The sequence below is a fragment of the Myxine glutinosa genome, chromosome 1, assembly GCF_964187855.1.
Source record: "Myxine glutinosa chromosome 1, kmMyxGlut1.1, whole genome shotgun sequence".
Classification (NCBI taxonomy): domain Eukaryota; kingdom Metazoa; phylum Chordata; class Myxini; order Myxiniformes; family Myxinidae; genus Myxine; species Myxine glutinosa.
In genome coordinates, this window is record NC_136261.1 from 170809817 (window position 1) to 170829814 (window position 19998).

At 47.0% G+C, this 19998-nt stretch overlaps 1 protein-coding gene across 1 annotated transcript in view; it reads right to left on the minus strand.

The window, feature by feature from the left end:
- Positions 1–19998, minus strand: part of LOC137431149 (POU domain, class 2, transcription factor 1) — a 235343-nt gene that overhangs the window by 12318 nt on the left and 203027 nt on the right. Inside the window, exons 13-15 of the mRNA XM_078771503.1 lie at positions 16604–16700; positions 15919–16420; positions 15739–15821 (exon numbers count right to left, since the gene is read on the minus strand). Of these exons, the coding sequence (XP_078627629.1) occupies positions 15739–15821; positions 15919–16420; positions 16604–16700 (682 nt within the window). The remainder of the gene's footprint in view (positions 1–15738; positions 15822–15918; positions 16421–16603; positions 16701–19998) is intronic.

Here is a 19998-nt window from a genome sequence, read left to right on the forward strand (position 1 = left end):
TATTACCTGAATGACAACCGATTCTTCCAGAGTCACTGTCAGTGGAGAGGTAACGCTACAGTGCAGAAACAGCTGCAGTTCGTGTTTACACTGATTTACTCCAGTCCCGTGATGGTCAAAGCAAAGCCATTTTTGTACTTTTGAATTTATCATCTGCGCTTGAAAGCCTGGTATTGGCTTAGTGGTTAGGGTGCTGGCTTGGGATCCTAGGATCCTGGGTTCGAATCCTGGTCAATCGCTGAATTAACACCAGGGGGTTGACTCAGCCTGTCATCGTTCTGAGGTCGGCAAATTGAGTACCAGTTCACTGGTGAGTGGTAATTCCCTGTGTGTCGCAAGAGGCGACTAACACGGTTAGCGGCAGGAAGAGCATCTGGCCATAAAACGTTGCTTCAAAAAGGGGACCAAGGTGCCCGAAAAAGGCCAACCCATGCTCTGCGGGGAAAAATGGCCTCAAAAGGTGGTTCCATCTGCGCTTGATACTGTAGATTTTCGACTATTCACTTTTACTTACTCTCATCCTGTTGTGCTACTATGGAGTGTGCCTCAAGGATCTGTTATTCATTTTGTCAGTGGAACTAATCCTGTCCAATATATTATTTGATCATGTGGATTACCCTGTGCAATATGTACACTGATGACACACAACTTTACATGACATTGAAGCCTGGCAACAGGGTTCAAAACTGTGGAGAAAGTGGAGAGATGTATTTGCGAGAATGATGACAAAATGGAGATGCTTCATGCATCATCACAAACCAGAACGAGTGATTATATATCCTACGTATCTGCCTGCAACATTTTAGTAAAGCCGACATCTGTTCCTACCCTCGGAGTGACATTTGACGGCCATCTTGTGATGCAAGCTCACATCAACATTATCTGTAAAAATGTGTCATCTTTCTCTACACAAATTAGGGACAGTGCAAGTGTCTGGAAAAACGCACCACAGAAAATTTTAATGAATATGTTTGTCACTTCTCTTCTTCATAATTGTAAATGCCTTTCGGAATTATAGATGGTAAAAACCCGTAACTGTGCGTAGTAAGGACAAAACAAATTGTCTACCATTGCTGCACGATTTGTGACCATCAAGCATCGTTTGCCACATGTCTATCGTCTTATTATAGCACAGCGAGGAGCCCAGTTTTGGGTTTGGGAATGAAAGAACAAAGATAATAATCTAATCCCGAAACTACGGCAAACTAATGGCATCACAATCATGTTACGCTCCACAGCGACCCTTCTGGGGGCGTCTCACAACGTGAATCAAGTCTTATGGGCAATAGTTCAAAATGCCACCAGCAGAGAAAATACATAGCTACAGACTTGTTTCGCCATTATTAGAGCCCATCAGTACAGCCTAATGCTTACTCATCTGCTTGGACGAAAGTTCTTTTTGGAATCGCAAAACTGCCTTCTTATCGATGTTCCAGACAAATACAAGGATGTACAAGGAATTTTGGTGCACGAGGAGGTCATTCATCAACCCCAGACACCATCACCCATCCACACACAAGCTTCCTACAAGTCTTGCCAATATCCATGTACTCCTCCAATCTCCAATGTATTGAGGTACCGAATTACAATTGAAACTTATCAACTCTTTCTGATGCCATTACCATTTCAGGGAGACCATTCCATGCATTATATACTCTGACTGACAGACCCTTGCCTTAATACTGTCCGAATCTCATCTTCTTTACTTTCAGGCAAGGACCCCTGGTCCTTTCACCATGCATTCTCCTGAAAAAAAACTTGTGTGCAATTCTTTTGTCGACACCCTTCATTATTTTAAACATCTGTATCAAATCCTCTCGTAATCGCCTCCTTTTACCACAGGAACAGATGTTGAAAATAATGAAGTATAAAGTCCTGCCTCCTTAAGACACTCCTCATAGCTTGATCTAGCTACTAACCACAGCTACATACCACAGCTCATAGCTTGATCTAGCTACTAACTACATACCACAGGAATCAATTTTGTAACCCTACGCTGTACCCTCTCTTGGGCAGCTATGTCCTTCTTCAGATGTGGTGACCAAAACTGTGTACAATATTCTATATGGGGCCTCACAAAATTCCTATACACATTGTTAACACCAAGTCTTTTGATTTATTAATTTATCCCTCTACAAATACAACGTAAACCCCTATTAGCTTTACCTATAGATGCCTGGCACCATGCTGTCTGCATACCCCCTGCATCTATTACTACCACCGGTCAGATCCTTCTTCTATGTGACACAGACCAAGACTGCCCCTTGCATAATGTAATCCCTATTTTCCTTGTTTTTTTCCCATCCACAGAATCTTACATTTCTTATTACACTCGCCTGAGGAGAGGGCATTGCATTTGAGTCCGTTTGTCTGTCTGTCTGTTTGTTTGTTTGTCCGCACAGAATAAATATGATTTTCTCTGCAACCGTTGGTCCGATTGACAGGAAATTTTCACCATAGGTGCAACTCCACCTGTATAATTTTTTTATGATAACTATGATGTCATAGGTCACGTGGTTTGGCCGCCATCTTTGAAAAACCGAAAAACTTTGCACCTCTATATCTCCGAAAGCGCCGAATAGAAAAAATTGAGACATGGATAAAAAAAATTAGTTTAGCTAGGCCCCTTGGTGCCACTATCATTGTAAAGAACTCTCCATGGGGAATAATATGTTATGATGATGATGTCATAGGTGCCTCCATTATGACGTCATAATTTGACAAGTACAAAACTTCATCCGATTAAGATGAAATTTATTGAGCATAATCTAGGAATAAATTAGTGGAGAATTTTTTTTAATGATGACGTCATCAGTCAAGTGGTTCGGCCGCCATATTTGTTTTAACACAAAAGCCTTAACAACCACTGAAAATACATCCTGGCGAGGGTTTGCAATCTCTGGTTGCTCTTTCTTGTTGTTAAACTGCATCTGACAATCTCTTGCCCAACTTATGAAAGCCTGAATCTGATCACCCCTTCTCTGCTATCTACCTTAACTCCAAGCTTTGTGTCATCTGAAAATTTAAAAAGTAGACTGTTAAGCCCCAATATCAAAAGCATCAATGCAATTTTTTGTATGAGATAACACCTTACTTATATTGAGCACCCCACCACCTGTCTGCACACACTCACTATGACCACGCAGGAATGGTCACATATTCACAAATCCAATCCCACTACTAGCATCTCCCCCTACACTGAACTTCAACCACTGTTTAACACCTGTCGCAGTAGAATCCATGAAAAAAAAAAAAAAAAACTTCAAACCCTAAGTTCTTCAAATGCTCCCACAAAAACTCGTACCTCCTCTTAAAAGGTCTGACATATCTTTATCCAAAGCATGCACCACCAATGTTCCTAGCCCGCAACTTGACAAATTGTTATCCAACATTCCATCAATATTGCCCACCCCTGTCCCGATAAAACACCACAAAACTCTATTTTTCGTATCCGTGTGATAAAATAGAGTCACACATTCAAAACCCCCACACCTGAGAAAAACGACATCCATGGCCAGCCTCCCTCACCTCTCCACCAAAACATCCACCATCACGCAAACATGCACCACACCACCCTTTACAGCATGAAAGATCCTCCTCCAAAGTCTCCACCAACCCAAACATCTCCGACATACAGCACCCAATAAACTGTTTATAACCGTTCATGCATTTTTGCCCGAGGCCTTGCACTTAGCGAATGACATCTGCTTTGTCTCGTTTTCTTCTTTTTCAGGCCAGGCCCCTTGGTGCCACTATCAAAGGCCAGTTGATCACCACCACACTCAGTAGATTTGACACTCGAGTGACCCACCTCTCCAATATCACCCTTCAGGGAGCACAACGCTACGAGATCCACCCCCTCCATGCCCGTCCTCCAGTCCAGGCCAATATGCTCTACTCCATGGCGCCAATCACAACCACAACCTCCACATTTGCCGCATTTATCTGTGTGGCTGACCACCCTGCCACACACCTCGGGAGCACCCATGCGAGCCGCTCAGACAGTCAAGAGAGAACACCTCAACCTCATCTTCAATCGGACCCGAAAAGGCCCAGAAAACAGGATTTTGACCAAAAACTCCCCGATCATGCTGCCCAACCAGACAGCCGCCACAAGACGACTCTCAGAGAAGACGCCGTGCACCGACCTGCTGTCGGGCCCAAAGGAAAACCAACTTGAAGCGCCAGATGCGCATAGGCTAGACAGCTGGGGAACACACCACCTACCCTACCCTCCCCTCCTAGGCCGACAGTCGCAAGCTGACTCGTTGGATCAAACTCTGCAATGGCACTCGCCACGTTGCTTTCTCGTCCCTAGAATGCTGTTTGGCCATTTCTGCTGTCTTGTGAGTTGTTGTGGATCCTTTCTTGGCCTTTGCGGCCTTTATAATAATCGAGCAAATTTGCCGTCATCTACTAAATGGTCAAAACTCAAGTACTGGATGGCACTCTGATGGCATGCATTCAATTGCACTCTGATCATGCTGCACTGATACAGTGTGATGGAAGATGGCAGCCTCTGATAGCGCCTCAGTTACATTTCTCCAAGTTACAACAAATTCTAAATATAGCTGCCTATTTGGTATCTCTTAACAAAAAATACAATTGTATTACCCCTATTCTTAAGAATCCATACCGGCACCAAAATAAAGTAACTAAACATAATTTATTCCAATTAATGTTTAAGTCCTTCAATGACATGGTGCCATCCAGACTTACTGATTTCTCCAATAGAAATCTTGCTTCAATTTTTTTTTTCCTTTGTAATTTCTGTTGTGTTATCCTAAATAGTGTTATGTTGGAGGGGTGACGAATTAGGTAGCATATTAAGTTAGCTTGGTCCATGTGTTCGCGTAGATTAGAAGATTTCCTGTAAAAAGGGACCCATTAGAGTGAAGTTGTCCTGTTTTTATGTATGTTGTGAGGGGTGGTATAGTTGATATAGACATCAGAAGGTGTAATGCATACATGTCTCCTCTTTGTGAACCAGGCAAGGTAAGGAGTGGGGTGAATTTGGATGTGTCTTGGTTCGTGTTTGGGCCAATAAATCCCCACGTGTTCCACGCTCTGAGTACAAATTGTCTGGCATGGTGCCGACCATCACAAGGACTCCCAAGGCCATGCTGCCATTGACGCATGCATGGCAAGATGTCACGTCATTGGTTTGGGCACAGCCGGTGGCAACACCGTCGACATGACATTATTCATTGGCTGATGTTGGGTGATGAGCAAAGAATGTTGGAAAGCGCAGGGTATCACGCTTGTCTCCTGCACTTCATTACTCTAGTAGTGCCCTGTTGGAAGACGAGTAACTCTCAACAGGGGCGGGGGATGGGGAGAGGCGAATAGAGTTGGTTGGAGCTGGAGACACCTTCGTCAGGGTTGGTAGCATCAGCGCGGAGTGAGCCTGCTTTAATGGATACTGAAGTGTTGAACTTTGCCACCCTAATGTCTTTCCCCATGCTTTCTTTTGGAAACCTGCCCACCCATGTCCTTCAGGACCATGCTTGGTTGTTTCTGTTTGTGCATGAGTGGATGAATACATGCGGCACCATGGGTTATTTTCTAAATAAAGAGCTTTTACTTTTGCTGAGAGAGTGTTTATTTATTTATCTTTATCCATTGTTACATTCACAGTTCAACCAATCGTCTCAGGATTCTAAGTTTTTACTGTCCTGGGTCTACTTTCAATAAACTGTTAGTCATTAAATGCATGTGCCGCCGGATAAATCACCATTATCTCGCACACGTCCCCAAACCATTTTGGGCCAGTTTGGTTAATCCCTGGGCAAGATATCATTGGTTAAACGTTCGTTAAAGAAAGCGGCAGGATTTGGGAGGCTGACCTGGGGAAACCGTGCCATTCGGCCATTCGTGAAGCACGTTGCTTCAGCACGGCTGATCTGCACGAGTCGACCTATCGACACGACAATACCTTCATCTTAATATTCTAAATGTTAAAATTTAATCTTTGATCACATGTGTCATCGTTTTGTGGAAGTAATTTCCCTTTTTAAAATCTACATCGTTTATTTATTCGTTATGGTTTTATAGTTTAACTGCAAGTCACTCTTCATGCATACGAGTACATTGTTTGAATTGTCTATAGTTATAGGATATTAGAGTTCTGTCGGTCACTTAATTTTCATTGTACACTCAAATACATTAGAGTATTTCCTTTCCTTTCTTGCAAAGCGCATTGAGATTTCAAAGAAATGACGTTTCATATGAGATGATGATGATAATAATACATGACAAAATATTGCTTTGGCTTTCATTTTTTCGTACACTTCATTTTACTCTCCGTAAGACATTTGTGACACATAAGCAGTGTGGTAAAAGTGAACTCATCAGTGATAAACATTACAACTTTTAAAATTGCTCTTACAAGGAGATAATTCTGCATTACAATGTGTTGTTTTGGTTTCAACATGGCCCTTTCAGGTTTTGCATGCAACAGGTAAGATTTTAATGCAGCGATGTGTACATTTGAGACGAAATGTTTGTGGACATAGATATTTGGTGGATAAGCTTTTCGCGGATGAGCATCGACCAATCGAGGACATTGCCAAACTGTGGACAGGCAGAGCCGACCCTACAACTTGAGAATGATAGCCACAGTTAATGAAGGAGTAGACTAATTAAACTCGTATTTTACCACGATTCGAAATACATACTACTTTAAAATCGCTTTTATAACATGAAGTATTCTCCCACAGTGTTGTTACTTCTGCCACCGAAGTTGGACGGAGGTTGTGTTTTCACCCCTGTCTGTCTGTTTTTCTGTAAACAAGATATCTCAAAAAGTTGTGGACGGATTTGGACGAAATTTGTCTGAGAGAAATTGCATGTGAGACAAGGACGAAATGTTTCGATTTTCGTGAAGATCCAAATCCGGATGCGGATATTGGAGTTTTTAAAGCGATTCTTTACCATTGGGAGATGCGGCCAAAATGAGATATAGCAGGATATCTCAAAAAGTTTGGGACGGATTTGGACGAAACTTGGAGAGGTTGAGTGTGTGACGAGGAAGAATCGATTCGATTTTGGTGAAGATCTGAATGTGGATTCGGATACGAAAATTATTAAATTTTTAAGTGATTCTTCACCATTGAGAGATCGGGTGAAAAGCGATAACAGAACATATTTTAAAAAGTTATGGAAGAGTTATGACTAAACTTGGTGGATGAGTTGTTTAGGTGACAAGAACAAGCCGATTAGATTTTGGTTCAGGTCCGAATCCAGATCCGGCCTTTCAGTGGATACAAAACGTAAACTGTTCAGCCTGGTGGAGGTGTGCGCTCTACTGAGTGTTGTTCTCGTTATTTATTTTGGCAGCTTCAATTTTCTTCAGCCTGTTCCGTTGTTCCATTTTCCTTTGAAAGATTAATAATGATGGGACTGTGAGATTGTAATGTCTTCATTCCAAACTCAAATGCTTATTTATAAGTGTATCGAGTTGTCTGTATTTATAAACACGTAGGGCTATTTCAAAATGGAGACAGGTTCCCCATATTTTGAAAGCACGCCAAAAATAGTTTTAGCTTTATGACACTCTCCATTCATACTCGAGAGAACATGAAACATTGGGCAGTGTGGTGGTGGCGAACCCGTCAGCCATTAACACCACGGGGTTTTTATTTACTTATTCGCAAGGGTGAGAGGAAGGCATCCCGGTGTGTACCCTGGTTAGAATAGGCACACCGTATCCCTGCGTGTCGTAAGAGGCGACTAAGAGGGTTGGCGTCAGGAAGGGCATCCGGCCATAAAAACATTGCCTCAAAAAGAGAACCATGACAATTACAACTACATATGGGCAGGGTACAGCCCGAAGTGGAGATCGGTTTCTGAGGTTTGGGACATGGAATGTAGGGACAATGACAGGGAGATCAGGAGAAGTGGTGGAGGTATTGATCAGAAGAAGAGTGGACATATGTTCTGTGCAAGATACGAGATGGAAGGGAAGTGGTGTGAGAATGGTGAAGGGTAGGCAGGGACAGAAATACAAGTTTGTATGGCAAGGGTGCCCGGAGGGCGTGAATGGTGTTGGTCTCCTGTTTTCTGAGGAGTTTGTAGACAGTGTGGTGAGTGTGACAAGAGTGAGTGATAGGTTGATGATGGTGAAAATGATGATTGGAAAGCTCTTGGTGAACGTCATCTCCAAGACCACTTTGCCTTGGTGAACGGACCACTTTGCTGTGCGAGAGTAGAAAATATGCTCCGCAGGTTGGTCGGAGCGATGAAGAGAAGGACAAGTTCTGGAGTGCAATAGAGAAGCTGATGGAAAACGTGAAAGATGAGGAAGTTGTTGTGGTAGGAGGAGACCTAAATGGACATGTCGGAAGGAGTATGGACGGTTTTGAGGGAGTTCATGGGGGTTACGGATATGGTGTGAGAAATGGCGAAGGTGAAAGGATTTTGGAGTTTGCTGATGGAGCTGATTTGTTGATTTGTAATACTCAGTTCCAGAAAGTGGATAATAAGCTTGTTACATACACGTCAGGTGGGTCGACGACAACCGTTGACTACCTGATGGTGCATAGGCGAGATAGGGGGCAACTCCGGGACACAAAGGTGATCCCAGGGGAGGAGGCTGTTTCACAGCACCACTTGGTTGTCTGCGACATAAGGGTGAGAGGTGCGAGGAGAGCTCGGCGGGTGAAGTACCAACCGAGAATGAAGGTGTGGAGGTTGAAAGAGGTGACAGTGAGGGAGGCATTAAAAAAGAGGCTGAGTAGGGTAGAGGATGATGTGGTTGAGCTTGAAAGTGGTTTGATGTCAATGAAAGATAGTCTGTTGGGAGCCGTTGGTGAGGTATGTGGATGGACAAAAGGACCACTGAGGCACTCGGAAACATGGTGGTGGGATGAGGAAGTTGGAAAGAGGATTGACGAGAAGAGGAAGAAGTTCAAGGAGTGGCAGAAGGCGAAGGGTACGGGAGCAGAAAAAGCAGAGCATGAAAGTTATAAGGCAGCCAAGAAGGCTGCAAAGAAAGAGGTAGCAAAGGCGCAGGAGGCATGAAGGAAAATGTTCGGAGAAAGCTTGGATTCGGAAGAGGGTCAGAGAGCGGTATTCAGGATTGCAAACAGATAGCGAAAGAGAGGTGTGATGTGATGGGGGTGAGTTGCTTGAAGGATGAAGTGGGACAAATCGTTGTGGACCCAGATGGAATTAAAGGAAGATGGAAAAGATATATGGAAATGCTGTTGAATACAGAGAATGAATGGGATGGCAACATGGAGAGTAACCCAGTTTTAGGACCGGCAGAGAAGATAACTGAGAAGGAAGTTGAGGAAGCGATAAAAGCAATGAAGAGTGGAAAAGCGGGAGGGCTGATGGGAGTTGTGGGAGATATGTTGAAGGCAGCAGGAAGTTGGGGTGTGAAGAGAATGACAGAGATCTGTAATCTGGTGGTGAAAGAAGGCCGCATTCCAGTGGATTGGGAACTGAGTACCCTCGTCCCTCTATACAAGAGGAAAGGTGACCCTCTGGAGTGTGGCTCGTACCGAGCGATAAAGTTATTGGAGCATGGAATGAAGGTATTGGAAAGGGTGTTGGAGAGGAGGATAAGGAAGAAGGTGAAGATCGATGAAATGCAGTTTGGATCTATGCCAGGAAGAGGAACGACAGACGCGCTCTTTATTGTGAGGCAGTTGCAGGAGAAGTACATGGAGAAGAGGAAGAAGTTGTTTCTTGGGTTTGTTGATCTGGAGAAAGCATTCGATAGGGTTCCATGCGAAGTATTGACATGGGCATTGAGGAAGTTAAGAGTGGAGGAATGGTTGATCAGAGTCGTGATGGCAATGTACAAAAGAGCGCGCACAGCTGTAAGGACGAAGGACGGGAACAGTGGTGAGTTTGAGGTGAAGGTGGGAGTGCATCAGGGGTCGGTACTAAGTCCACTACTATTTGTAGCTGTGATGGAGGTGCTGGCTCAGAACGTAAAGGTGGGTTTACCGTGGGAGTTGTTGTATGCAGATGATCTGGTGTTGATTGCGGAAAGTATGGATGGACTGAAGGAAAAGATGAACAAATGGAAGGAATGTATGGAGACAAAAGGTCTGAAGGTGAATATAGGAAAGACAAAGGTGATGGCCAGTGGTAAAGCACGTGGTGAGGTGGAAAGAACTGGGAAGTGGCCATGTGCTGTGTGCAGGAAGGGTGTTGGAGTGAACTCCATTCAATGTACAATGTGCGCTGAGTGGATTCATCAAAAATGTAGTGGTCTGAGAGGGTCATTCACCAGTGTGGCAGCTACATCCAAATGTAAGGTGTGCACAGAGGGAGCTGCAGATGGAGGAAATGTTGAGTTGGATCTTGGAGACAGCGTGAAGCTGGAAGGTGTGAAAACATTTTGCTGCCTCGGAGACATGCTGAATGGAGAAGGTGGATCAGACTCGGCAACGGTTGCAAGAGTGAGATGTGCATGGAAGGAGTTTCGGGAACTGAGTGGCGTGCTGATGAGGAGGGGAGTGTCGTTGAAGCTGAAGGGAAAGGTGTATGCTGCATGTGTGAGAAGTGTTATGATTTATGGGAGCGAGACATGGGTAATGAACATAGAGCAGCAACGAAGGCTGGAAAGGGTGGTAAAGCGAATGGTTCGGTGGATGTGCGGAGTATCTTTGAGAGAGAGGAAGACAAATGATGAATTGCGAAAGATGATGGGAATAGAGCCTGTGATTGATGCTGTGAAGAGGAACAGGTTGAGATGGTTTGGTCATGTGTTGAGGAAGGATGAAAGTGACTGGTTGAGAAGAGTGATGGAAATGAATGTCGAAGGAAGTAGAGGACGGGGAAGACCGAGAAAGACTTGGCTAAAGATGGTGGAAGAAGAAATGCGGGCACGGGGGTTAACAAGGAGAGATGCAGAAAATAGGGCAAAATGGAGAAGATTGTCATGGGGACCACAAGGCTAAACCCCGCTCTAGCAGGGAAAATGGCCTTAAAATGCATGTTGTTTGTTGAGAGGAAGGCACTCCGGACGTCCCCTGCAGAACGGCCAGCCTGTGGCTCATGGTGTGCATTGCAGTACCTTTTTCCCTTTCTGATATTCATTGGGAGAGGCGGGCCCTCCAGCATGGCTGCCTCTGATTGGAGGAATCGAGGTGACAAGCCATTGGACCACTTTGCTTGGGGGCTATGGTACCCATCGGTTCAGGAATGGCGCTGTAGGTCGAGTCTCTCGCTATACAACAGATGCGGCGCGTAATTGACAGACACCCTGCAGGTACTCACATTGATGCCATAAAGGTAAAGTGCAAGGGGAGGGTAAATGACTCCACAAAGTGAGGGCTCAGCATTTGTGTGCGACTTTTCTGCTCGTTCTGTTCTGGAGATTTTGAACGCTGACAATGCAATTTGGTTTGTGTCTCTTGTGGCCAGGATGTTTAGCCCTCACAAGATTCCTGCCATTCACCCTGGGTCGTTCCATGCCCATTATTTTCCACACCAGATTCTGTGGGAATATTTGTCATGCATGTGGGACCATAGCCCAGAGTTTAGGTTCCGTTTCCTTGTTTGTTAAATATTGTTGTTACTCATTATAATGCACACGCACAATCATGAGCACACAATGCAAGATGGTAGTTAAAACAGTCTGCACAGCATAATGAAGCAAATCTTAATGTTATGCAGTGAAATAGTACAATCGCTAGATCTATGCTCATTTTATAGTTGTAGTTGTAGTTGTTCACTGCTCTTTATGTATATCCCTAACATCTGTTGGACAGTAAAGATTTTCCGTTTTTTTTGTGCCGTCTATCCTGTGCCAAATAAATTATTTATTATTTTCTTATTTCCACATATTCCTGTCATCTTTCCCGCTCTGATGATTGGGTAAAACGAACACCCCTGGAGGGAAATAAAATAAGGAAGATAATCCCTTTGTTTGACGAATCACACATGTCTATTCGCACATGAGACTAGAAGCGCGTCAAACATCCACTCAGATGACATGCCGACCAAATTTAGTCTTAAGTCGGCTATCCACAAGATTAAACTCCAGCGTGTACACTTCCCGTCTCTGATCGCTTATGGTTTCAGGTCAGGCCATGCACGCGACAACACTCAACCACACGTGACCATGCACATGATGCAAGACGGTGGTTAAATTGTCTTTACGGCACAAATGAAGCATAATGTTGTGCAGTGAGCTAGGACAGTCGCTTAGTCTATGCTCATTGCATTGTTGTAGTTGTTGTTTGCTGCTCTTTACGTATATCTTAATGTCTGCTCGACAGCATTAGTCCGGCAGCTAAGCTAAATATAGCATAACAATTGTGCATTTTGTGAGGAAAGCACCAAATTTGGCACACTAGTAGACTATCATATTATGAAAAGATCTGGATATTGGGCCATCTCAGATTCAGAGATTTGATTTTTGCAAGATTTGCAGATTTTGCAGATTTGCAAGCTGAGATTGCAACGCCAGGGACGGCCGACTCCTTCATGTGAGCTGCCCACGTCACCCGCACAAGAAGAGCTCATCAAATCACTGCAGCGGCACTGCACATCCTGCAACACCGTGCGTATGAATGCCACTGTATGACATTCTGATGATGCAGAAGACCTGCCTGAGTTCGAAGACTGGTGTCACCAGAGAGGAGAAGACATTCCCAACTTTCAGTACTGGGCAACTGTGCTGGAACTAGAGATGTTGGTACTGGTCTACGTGCGTTCTCTGCGGCAGGCTTCATTCACGATGTACCTTGATGCCCTGACGGAACTGGTCCCATGGTTCCATGCCTTAGACCACACACACTATGCCAGGTGGGTCCCTGTTCACCTGAGGGACATGGTTGCACTACCAATGAAGCACCCAGATGTAGCCAGAGAATTCAGGGCTGGCAACTTCACTGTACAGAAGACGAAGAAGGTGTTCTCTTCGATCCCAATCGACCAGGCGCATGAACAGAATAACGCCTGCATCAAAGGAGATGGTGGAGCAGTCGGCCTCACTGACAACCCAAGTGCCCTGCGGCGTTGGATGATTGCCGGGCCAGAAGTTGCCAGGGCCATAGAAGAGTTCCAAGATGGCCATCAACACTGGGAGATGCAAGAGGACACACGTCATCACGACCAGACACCAAGTGTGCAGACCTCTTTCGCCAAGGATGTCCGCGCCCTTGTCAGCGTCATAGAAGAGCTTGGCAACCCCTTTGAGGAAGAGAGCATGGACTTGGTTGTCCTTGACACAAAGGAAATTGCAGGTCCTGCTGCAGTTGAGACTGTCAGGAATGTGAAGAAGATTGGCCAAGAGCAGTTCCAGACTTTCACCAGAGAATGCCTGGTGGAAAGGACCAAGCCAATTGATGATGCAATTCGTCGGAACAAGCTGAAGGTGTCATTTTGTAAAATGGCTGCCACAGCCATCAGGGGCTGAATTTGAGATGGCCCAATATCCAAATCTGTTCATCATAGGATAGTCTACTAGTGTGCCAAATTTGGTGCTTTCCTCACAAAATGCACAATTGTTATGCTATGTTTCCCCACTATAGATGCCTAAAACGAATTTGTGACCGGTTGGTATCAAATGCCTCCAGGTGGTGAATGAGATCCAGTCTGCATGCAAAGCTTATTCGTGCTGCAGAAATTTCTCAAAGACAATCGAGACTCTAATTATTGTTTTCTCCATGCTTTCTATAGAGTAGAGTGTCTTAGTATTGTATTCTACTCTCAGCATGTCTTGGGCCGTGCTGTGAGGACGTTTGGTAGCGTTTGTACTCAAGTGTGCACCCCATGCAGTGAATTTTTCTTTTTGTGCTTTCATCTCTTTCTCATATTTGATCGTAAAGTTAGTAAAAATGGAAGAAGGAGGGGAGGGGGGAGGGGGGAGGGAGGGGGAGGAGTGGGAGGGTGGGGGGAGGGAGGCGGGGGAGGTGGAGGGGGAGGGGGGGAGGGCGAGGGGGGAGGGCGAGGGGGGAGGGCGAGGGGGGTGGGGGAGGTGGAGGGGGAGGGGGGAGGGCGAGGGGGGTGGGGGAGGGAGAGGGGGAGGGGGAGGGGAGGGGGAGGGGGGAGGGGGGAAGGGGAAGGAGAGGGGGAGGGGGGAGGGGAGGGGAGGGGGAACGGGGGGGAGGGGAGGAGAGGGGGGAGGGGGGAGGGGGAGGGGAGGGGAGGCAAATAAACTTCAGAAAGAAGAAAGGCAGGCAAAGGGAAATTTAGTTCACAGCCCCAAAATATAAATTGCCTCAAGAATGTAAAAAACAAAACAAAAAAACATTCACTTGATGGAGAACTTAGACCGTCAGCTTAACTAAAAGGAGAGCTTAACTAAAACCAAACCGTCAATCAAAGGTTGGAATTCCACAGGAGAGAAGGAGAGTGAGAGAGGGATGAGGAGATCATTGTGAGGGAGAAAGGGGAAGGGGAGGGGGTAGAGCGAGAGGTAGGGGAGAGAAAAGTGAGAGTGATGAGTGAGAGGGAGGGGGGCTGAGTGAAAGGGAGGGGGATAATTGAGAAAGAGGTGGATGGGTGAGAGGGAGGGGGCTGAATGAGATAGGGACTGGTAGGGGGGGTTAAGGGTAGGGGTGAAAAGTGAGGATGACGGTGAGAGATGGTAGGGTGGGAGGGTGACAGGTCAGGGAGAATAGGTGCAAGGTCGGGGGGGGGGGAGTTTGCGAGGCTGGTAGGGTGAGGTGCAAGGTGGGGGGGGGGGGGATGAGGTGCGAGGTCAGGTGAATGAGGTGTGAAGTTGGAGGGTTGAGTTACTAGGTCAGAGGGGATAAGGTGCGAGGAGGATGAGGAATGAGTTTGGAGGGGGGGGGGGGGGCGGTTAGGTGGGAAGTCGGGGGGGGGGTGAGGTGCGAAGTATTGGGGGGGGGGGTGCGAGGTGCTATATTGGGGAGAAGGATAAGGTGCATTGGAGGAGACGAGGTGAGAGGTCCAGGGGTGAAGTGCAAGGTCGGGGAGGGGGGGGGGGGGGGGTGAGATGCAAGGTCAGAGGGGATGAGGTGAGAGGGGATGAGGTGTAGGGTCTGGGTGAGGTGAAAGGTCTGCATGAGGTGAAAGGTCTGCATGAGGTGAAAGTTCTGGATAAGGTGAAAGATCTGGATAAGGTGAAAGATCTGGATAAGGTGAAAGATCTGGATAAGGTGAAAGGTCTGGATGAAAGATGAGAGGTGAGTAGATGGGAGAGAGGTGTGAGGTATAGGTGGCAGGGCGGGGAGGGGATAGGGGGGGGGGGGGGAAGAGGAGGTGATAGTGTGGGGGGAGATGTGGAGGGGAGAGAGAGAGTTCGGGGAGGAAAAAGAGGTGGTAAATGAGGGAAAGAAGTGGGAAATTGGGGAATGAGGTGTGGTGAGAACTCTGAAGAACCCCTTCAGCTTATTAAGTGCCCAATTCAATGAGATCATCGAATTATCAGAAAAGCAATGTCCATAATCAAGGTTTCGACCCTTTTAGGCCAGAACCATACGATTAGACCGTGTGACTTTGATGCTTCCAATTTACTTTGCAGGTTTGAATGCAAACCATTATAGATATGCTCAGTGAATAGTGGATGTCCACCTCTTGTCAGTTTTCATTTAGACCTGGAAAGAATTATTTTTAACTACAGACAGTTTCGTTTGTTTAAACGTTAAAGCACCTCACTGTTCACAGTCACACCCGATTATGTTACTCATTTAACCCCACCCCTTTTTATCCCTTTCATATATAAACATACTTAAGAGATGGATCCTACAAAAAGGAAAGGTATAAAAAAAGCAAATGATGAGTCAAGCCAACAAATATTTGTACTACCTTGGATGAAGGTGTGCTGTTTGGTGAAAAGTGCAGGGTTTAATGAACTGCACATCCCAGTGCTCATGTTCATTAGCGATCCTCTGTGGATAAAAAGCTGGAATTATAAAGGAACTGGAAATTAATAATCAAAGATCAGCAACAAACACTTACAAAATACTCCCTTCCAAAAATACCTACCCTGTTGCCAACTGCCCATGATTCACCAAAGATACACCAGGCCCAGCAGCTAGCATCGAGTTCCCCAACGCTGGAGATGACATCATACACTGTCCCCCACTAAGTGTTCCAAGCAGACCACCCGTCCCCCCGGAGCCTGCCCCATTGCTGGACACTTGAGCCAATGAGCTAAGAAGAGCTGAGGGGTGTGCTGAGAGCAAAGGTGATGCCGAGGAACGAGGAGGAAGAGGGGCTGTATTGCCCAGATGCAATTTCGGTGTTGAGGGTGCTGAAGGAAGGGGAACTGGTGGGGTTGACGATGGTGAAAAAGCCGTGGGCGTAGGGGACTGACTAAAGTCAGGTGCAATGCCGTGGGTAGTGGAGGGAAGCCCAGTGGCTGTGGGAGGAAGGGAATCAATGTTGGAGTTTGGAGAGGCAAGCGGAGATGCACCAGAGGAGTGGGAGGAATTGGAGGCAGCGTCAGCATTGAGGATGGTTGGCATGATGGATGTGCTCAAATCTCCTACGCAAAAAGGAGATGAGTAGTTATTAGAAACATCAGAGGGGAGGGTGTTGTTTGCATGAAGGCATTTCTGATGATATTGGATTGACAGCATTCCTGTTTCTGATTATGTAATGATGTTCTTGCCCATGTTATTGGAAGGGTACAACGACTGGTATTTGTTAATAAGGTTTTGTTGCACACCTGGTATTTTCAGTGATGCTAGGTTGTTGTTCCCAGAAAGAATCACAGTGCTGGGTATAGGAGGGCTGCTCGACACCAGCGTCAGAGGGCTTGACACCTGCACAGCACCACACACTTTGCTGCACGTTAAAATGAAATTTCTCTCATCACATATCAGCTTCTGCTGAGGAATTTAATGGGAACAGGGAGAAACAACAGTGATGGAGATAAATTCCTTCACGGAAAAATTATTCAGAGAATCACTCAGGCTAATACTACTGAATGATTGTCGACAAAGTGCATAAGATGCCACGATACAGTGTCTGGTGCAGTAATATATGTATATTGTTGCGGGTCTCCTGAAGCCCGTCCACGTTACAAAAGGGGGGATTAAACCCCTTTTTCCCCTTGGGTCTTCGTGGCCACGAGGCCGAATCGCCACTTCCGCAGCAAGCATGAAAAAGGATATCGGGTCGACGCTGCTCGTACTTTTGACCCACGCTGCCACGAAAACGGGGACCGGACCTCGCACAAGCCACGCTAATCGATTACGCCCGAGCGGTGTGGATATCACGTGACTCGTGCCGTTACTTTTATGGAACCCGATTCGAGCGGTTTTATTCGTACTATGCGAGGCCAATTAATGGAAGGGACGGGAACGGTCAAATAAGAGGAATAACACACGTTATTATTTATGTACAGGATTCGAAGAGACACAGAGCAGGCACTTAAACAATGTTAACTTATCCCCAGACACAGGGCCCACTCACGCACACAGGGAGAAGACGAAAGGAAGTTCGCACGCCAAACGCGCCTGGCGTCGTCCACTCCGGATAGCTCGCTCGGCATGGCCCTCTGGTGGTCACGGCACGTGCAGGAAAACCAGGCAGGAGGAGATCGCGCGTCTGTGGCTCGGAACGGGTCGTCTTCACAAGCGCGATTAATACAGCGCAGAGCGCAGGGCACGGGGCACGTTCGTGTACAAAGATGATAACAGGCAATTGTTCCGGGGCTGGGCGATTGACTGACTCACTCAAGTTCTCACTCAACTCGACTCCTGGGCTGCGCGACTCTCAAATCCAAAGTCAAACTGAACTCAACTGACTCACGATACTCCCCGGCTCTGACTCGACTCCGATCCCGACTCCAACTGAGGTGGGGGGCTCGGAGCAGGGTTTTATGGCTCCGCCCCGGCCCTACCCGAATGTTCCATGCTCCGCCTTCCGTTGCCATGGTTAGCCACTCCCCTCGAGCTATGATTGGCGGCTCGCGCTTACCGGCCACTCCCCCCTGCAGCTCCTCCCTTCGGCCTTGCCAGACTTGTTCAGGCCGAGCATGTGGCATTCCAGCGCCAAAGGACCGCCCTACTCACGGGCCTGCTCAACGCAAAACTAACACAGGAAAGGACTACGCTTACATTTACTAAGAAATAACTGAACTATCGCGAGGCTATATGTTGTGGTGCGTCTACCTACGAGGGGGATTATCCTCTATGCCAAAACCACAACACTACACCCCTCTCTCACCAGACTCGTCCCGAGTCGAACCCACCCATGGACCGACCGGTAGAGCCTGACATGCAAAATTAATATTACGTTTAAATGTGACACATAGGTGTGGTTCCCCCTACCATTTATTCTGACCCATGTGTGCGACAGTTTTAGCACTAGATATGTCCCTCCTATTGCGTTGAGCAGCTACCTAACAGTTTCACACCCACAACTACCCGAGTATTTCCGGAATTTCAAACGAAACACATAGCCGGTGGGCACATTCTTATATTTACAAGCACAGAACTTAACTTTATTTACAATGCTATGACCCAGGACCTGTTCTTTTTGGAAGAGAAGATCGGAGGGGAGAGAAACAAACAAAACACTCAAAAATGGCACTTGCTGCAGAAGGGATCTTGCTTCTTCTGTGTGCGTCTAACAAATCGGCTGGCCTCCTGACCGGCATACAGGCCATTTGAAGCATCAGGGCCATCTAAACTTGCAGAACTTCTTTATCCCTAGCACACAATAATAAATGAGAATGCTTTCATTTGGCCAGCAGGGCCGTTCTCACGTGGTCCAACTGCGTGGCATCAATGCCACTCAACAAGTGGTCCGTAGGTGCAAGATGATTTTGCAGCAAGATGCTGCACAGCAGAGGTGCAAGACCACAAGGCTTGTGGTCCATAATGAGTGACAAGGTGCAGCAAGGTGGTTTGTGGCAGCAAAGTGCTGCACAGGTCGGCTGCACAGGTGCAACAAGGACATGGCAGCAAGGTGCTGCACAGTTCGGCTGCCTAGGTGGAACAAGGACAGGGCAGCAAGGTGCAGAAGGGATGCTGCACAGGTCGATGGTGCTGCACAGTTCGGCCTCCAAAATGGTCCTGGGGCGGGGAGGAAGACAAGGCACAACAAAGCAAGCGGAAAAGACGCAATGGCACACAGAAAAACAAGGCGGTGCGGCGCAAGGGACGCGGAAGAGTGAGCAGAGCAAACTCGTTCCTAGCCGTCCGTACCCCCCACCGTTGGCTACACTACCCTAGCCCCCCTTGTATTTACAATCCGTCTCTACGTCCTGTCTCCCATATCCCCCTCTATGCCAAATTCGTCTCCCAATCCCTCCCAAGAAGGAAGGGATGGAACAAACACAATGTCACCCTTACGTCGTGATGAGTCTCACCACTCAAACAGTTCACAGACCCTCGGTGTGGAGCTCGTCCTCCTTGGTGAATGGCTGTGGATGGTGCGAAGGGATTTCTATTCCTAACTACTCTACTGACATTTACTCATTTAAACTACCCGGGGTCGTACTCTGCCAATCGGCCTCTTTAAACTATGTGGTTCTAAGAACCCAAATTCCCACTGCCCACACTGTGGTGCCCTCCGAATTTGGGTCTCACTCCCGCAAATTTTCTCACTGTGCCCTCGCACAATTTCGGAGCTGGGTCGTGTGGCTCTACCAGCAGGTCTAACTACCTGCGCCCCTCCGCCACCCGAGCTTACCTGCTCCTGCGACTACCTAATCGGGGAAGGCCCTACCTGGCTCTTATCCCCTCTGTGCCCACCTTGGCATCGGGCAACCCGGGTCCCCTCCTGGGATCCTCGGGCCCCACTCAACTCACAACTACCCTAACCGGTTCCCAGAGCCTACCTACAGCCTCACCTGGCCGACAAACTACCAGTGGCGGAGTGCCTCAATAACCATACGCACTAAGTTAGCCACACGCCCAGCCATTCCACAGACGCATGCACCCAACAAAACACTTCTTGTATTGCTACGACCCGCACCACAGGTGTCAATATCCATGCAATTTACCTATGCCCTCTACCTGGCTTTACACTACCCACCCCGGGCTTTCGCGAATGGGTTCCACTTCCCCCCATTCACTCCTTCGCACCATGCATTCCACACCACTCATTCCA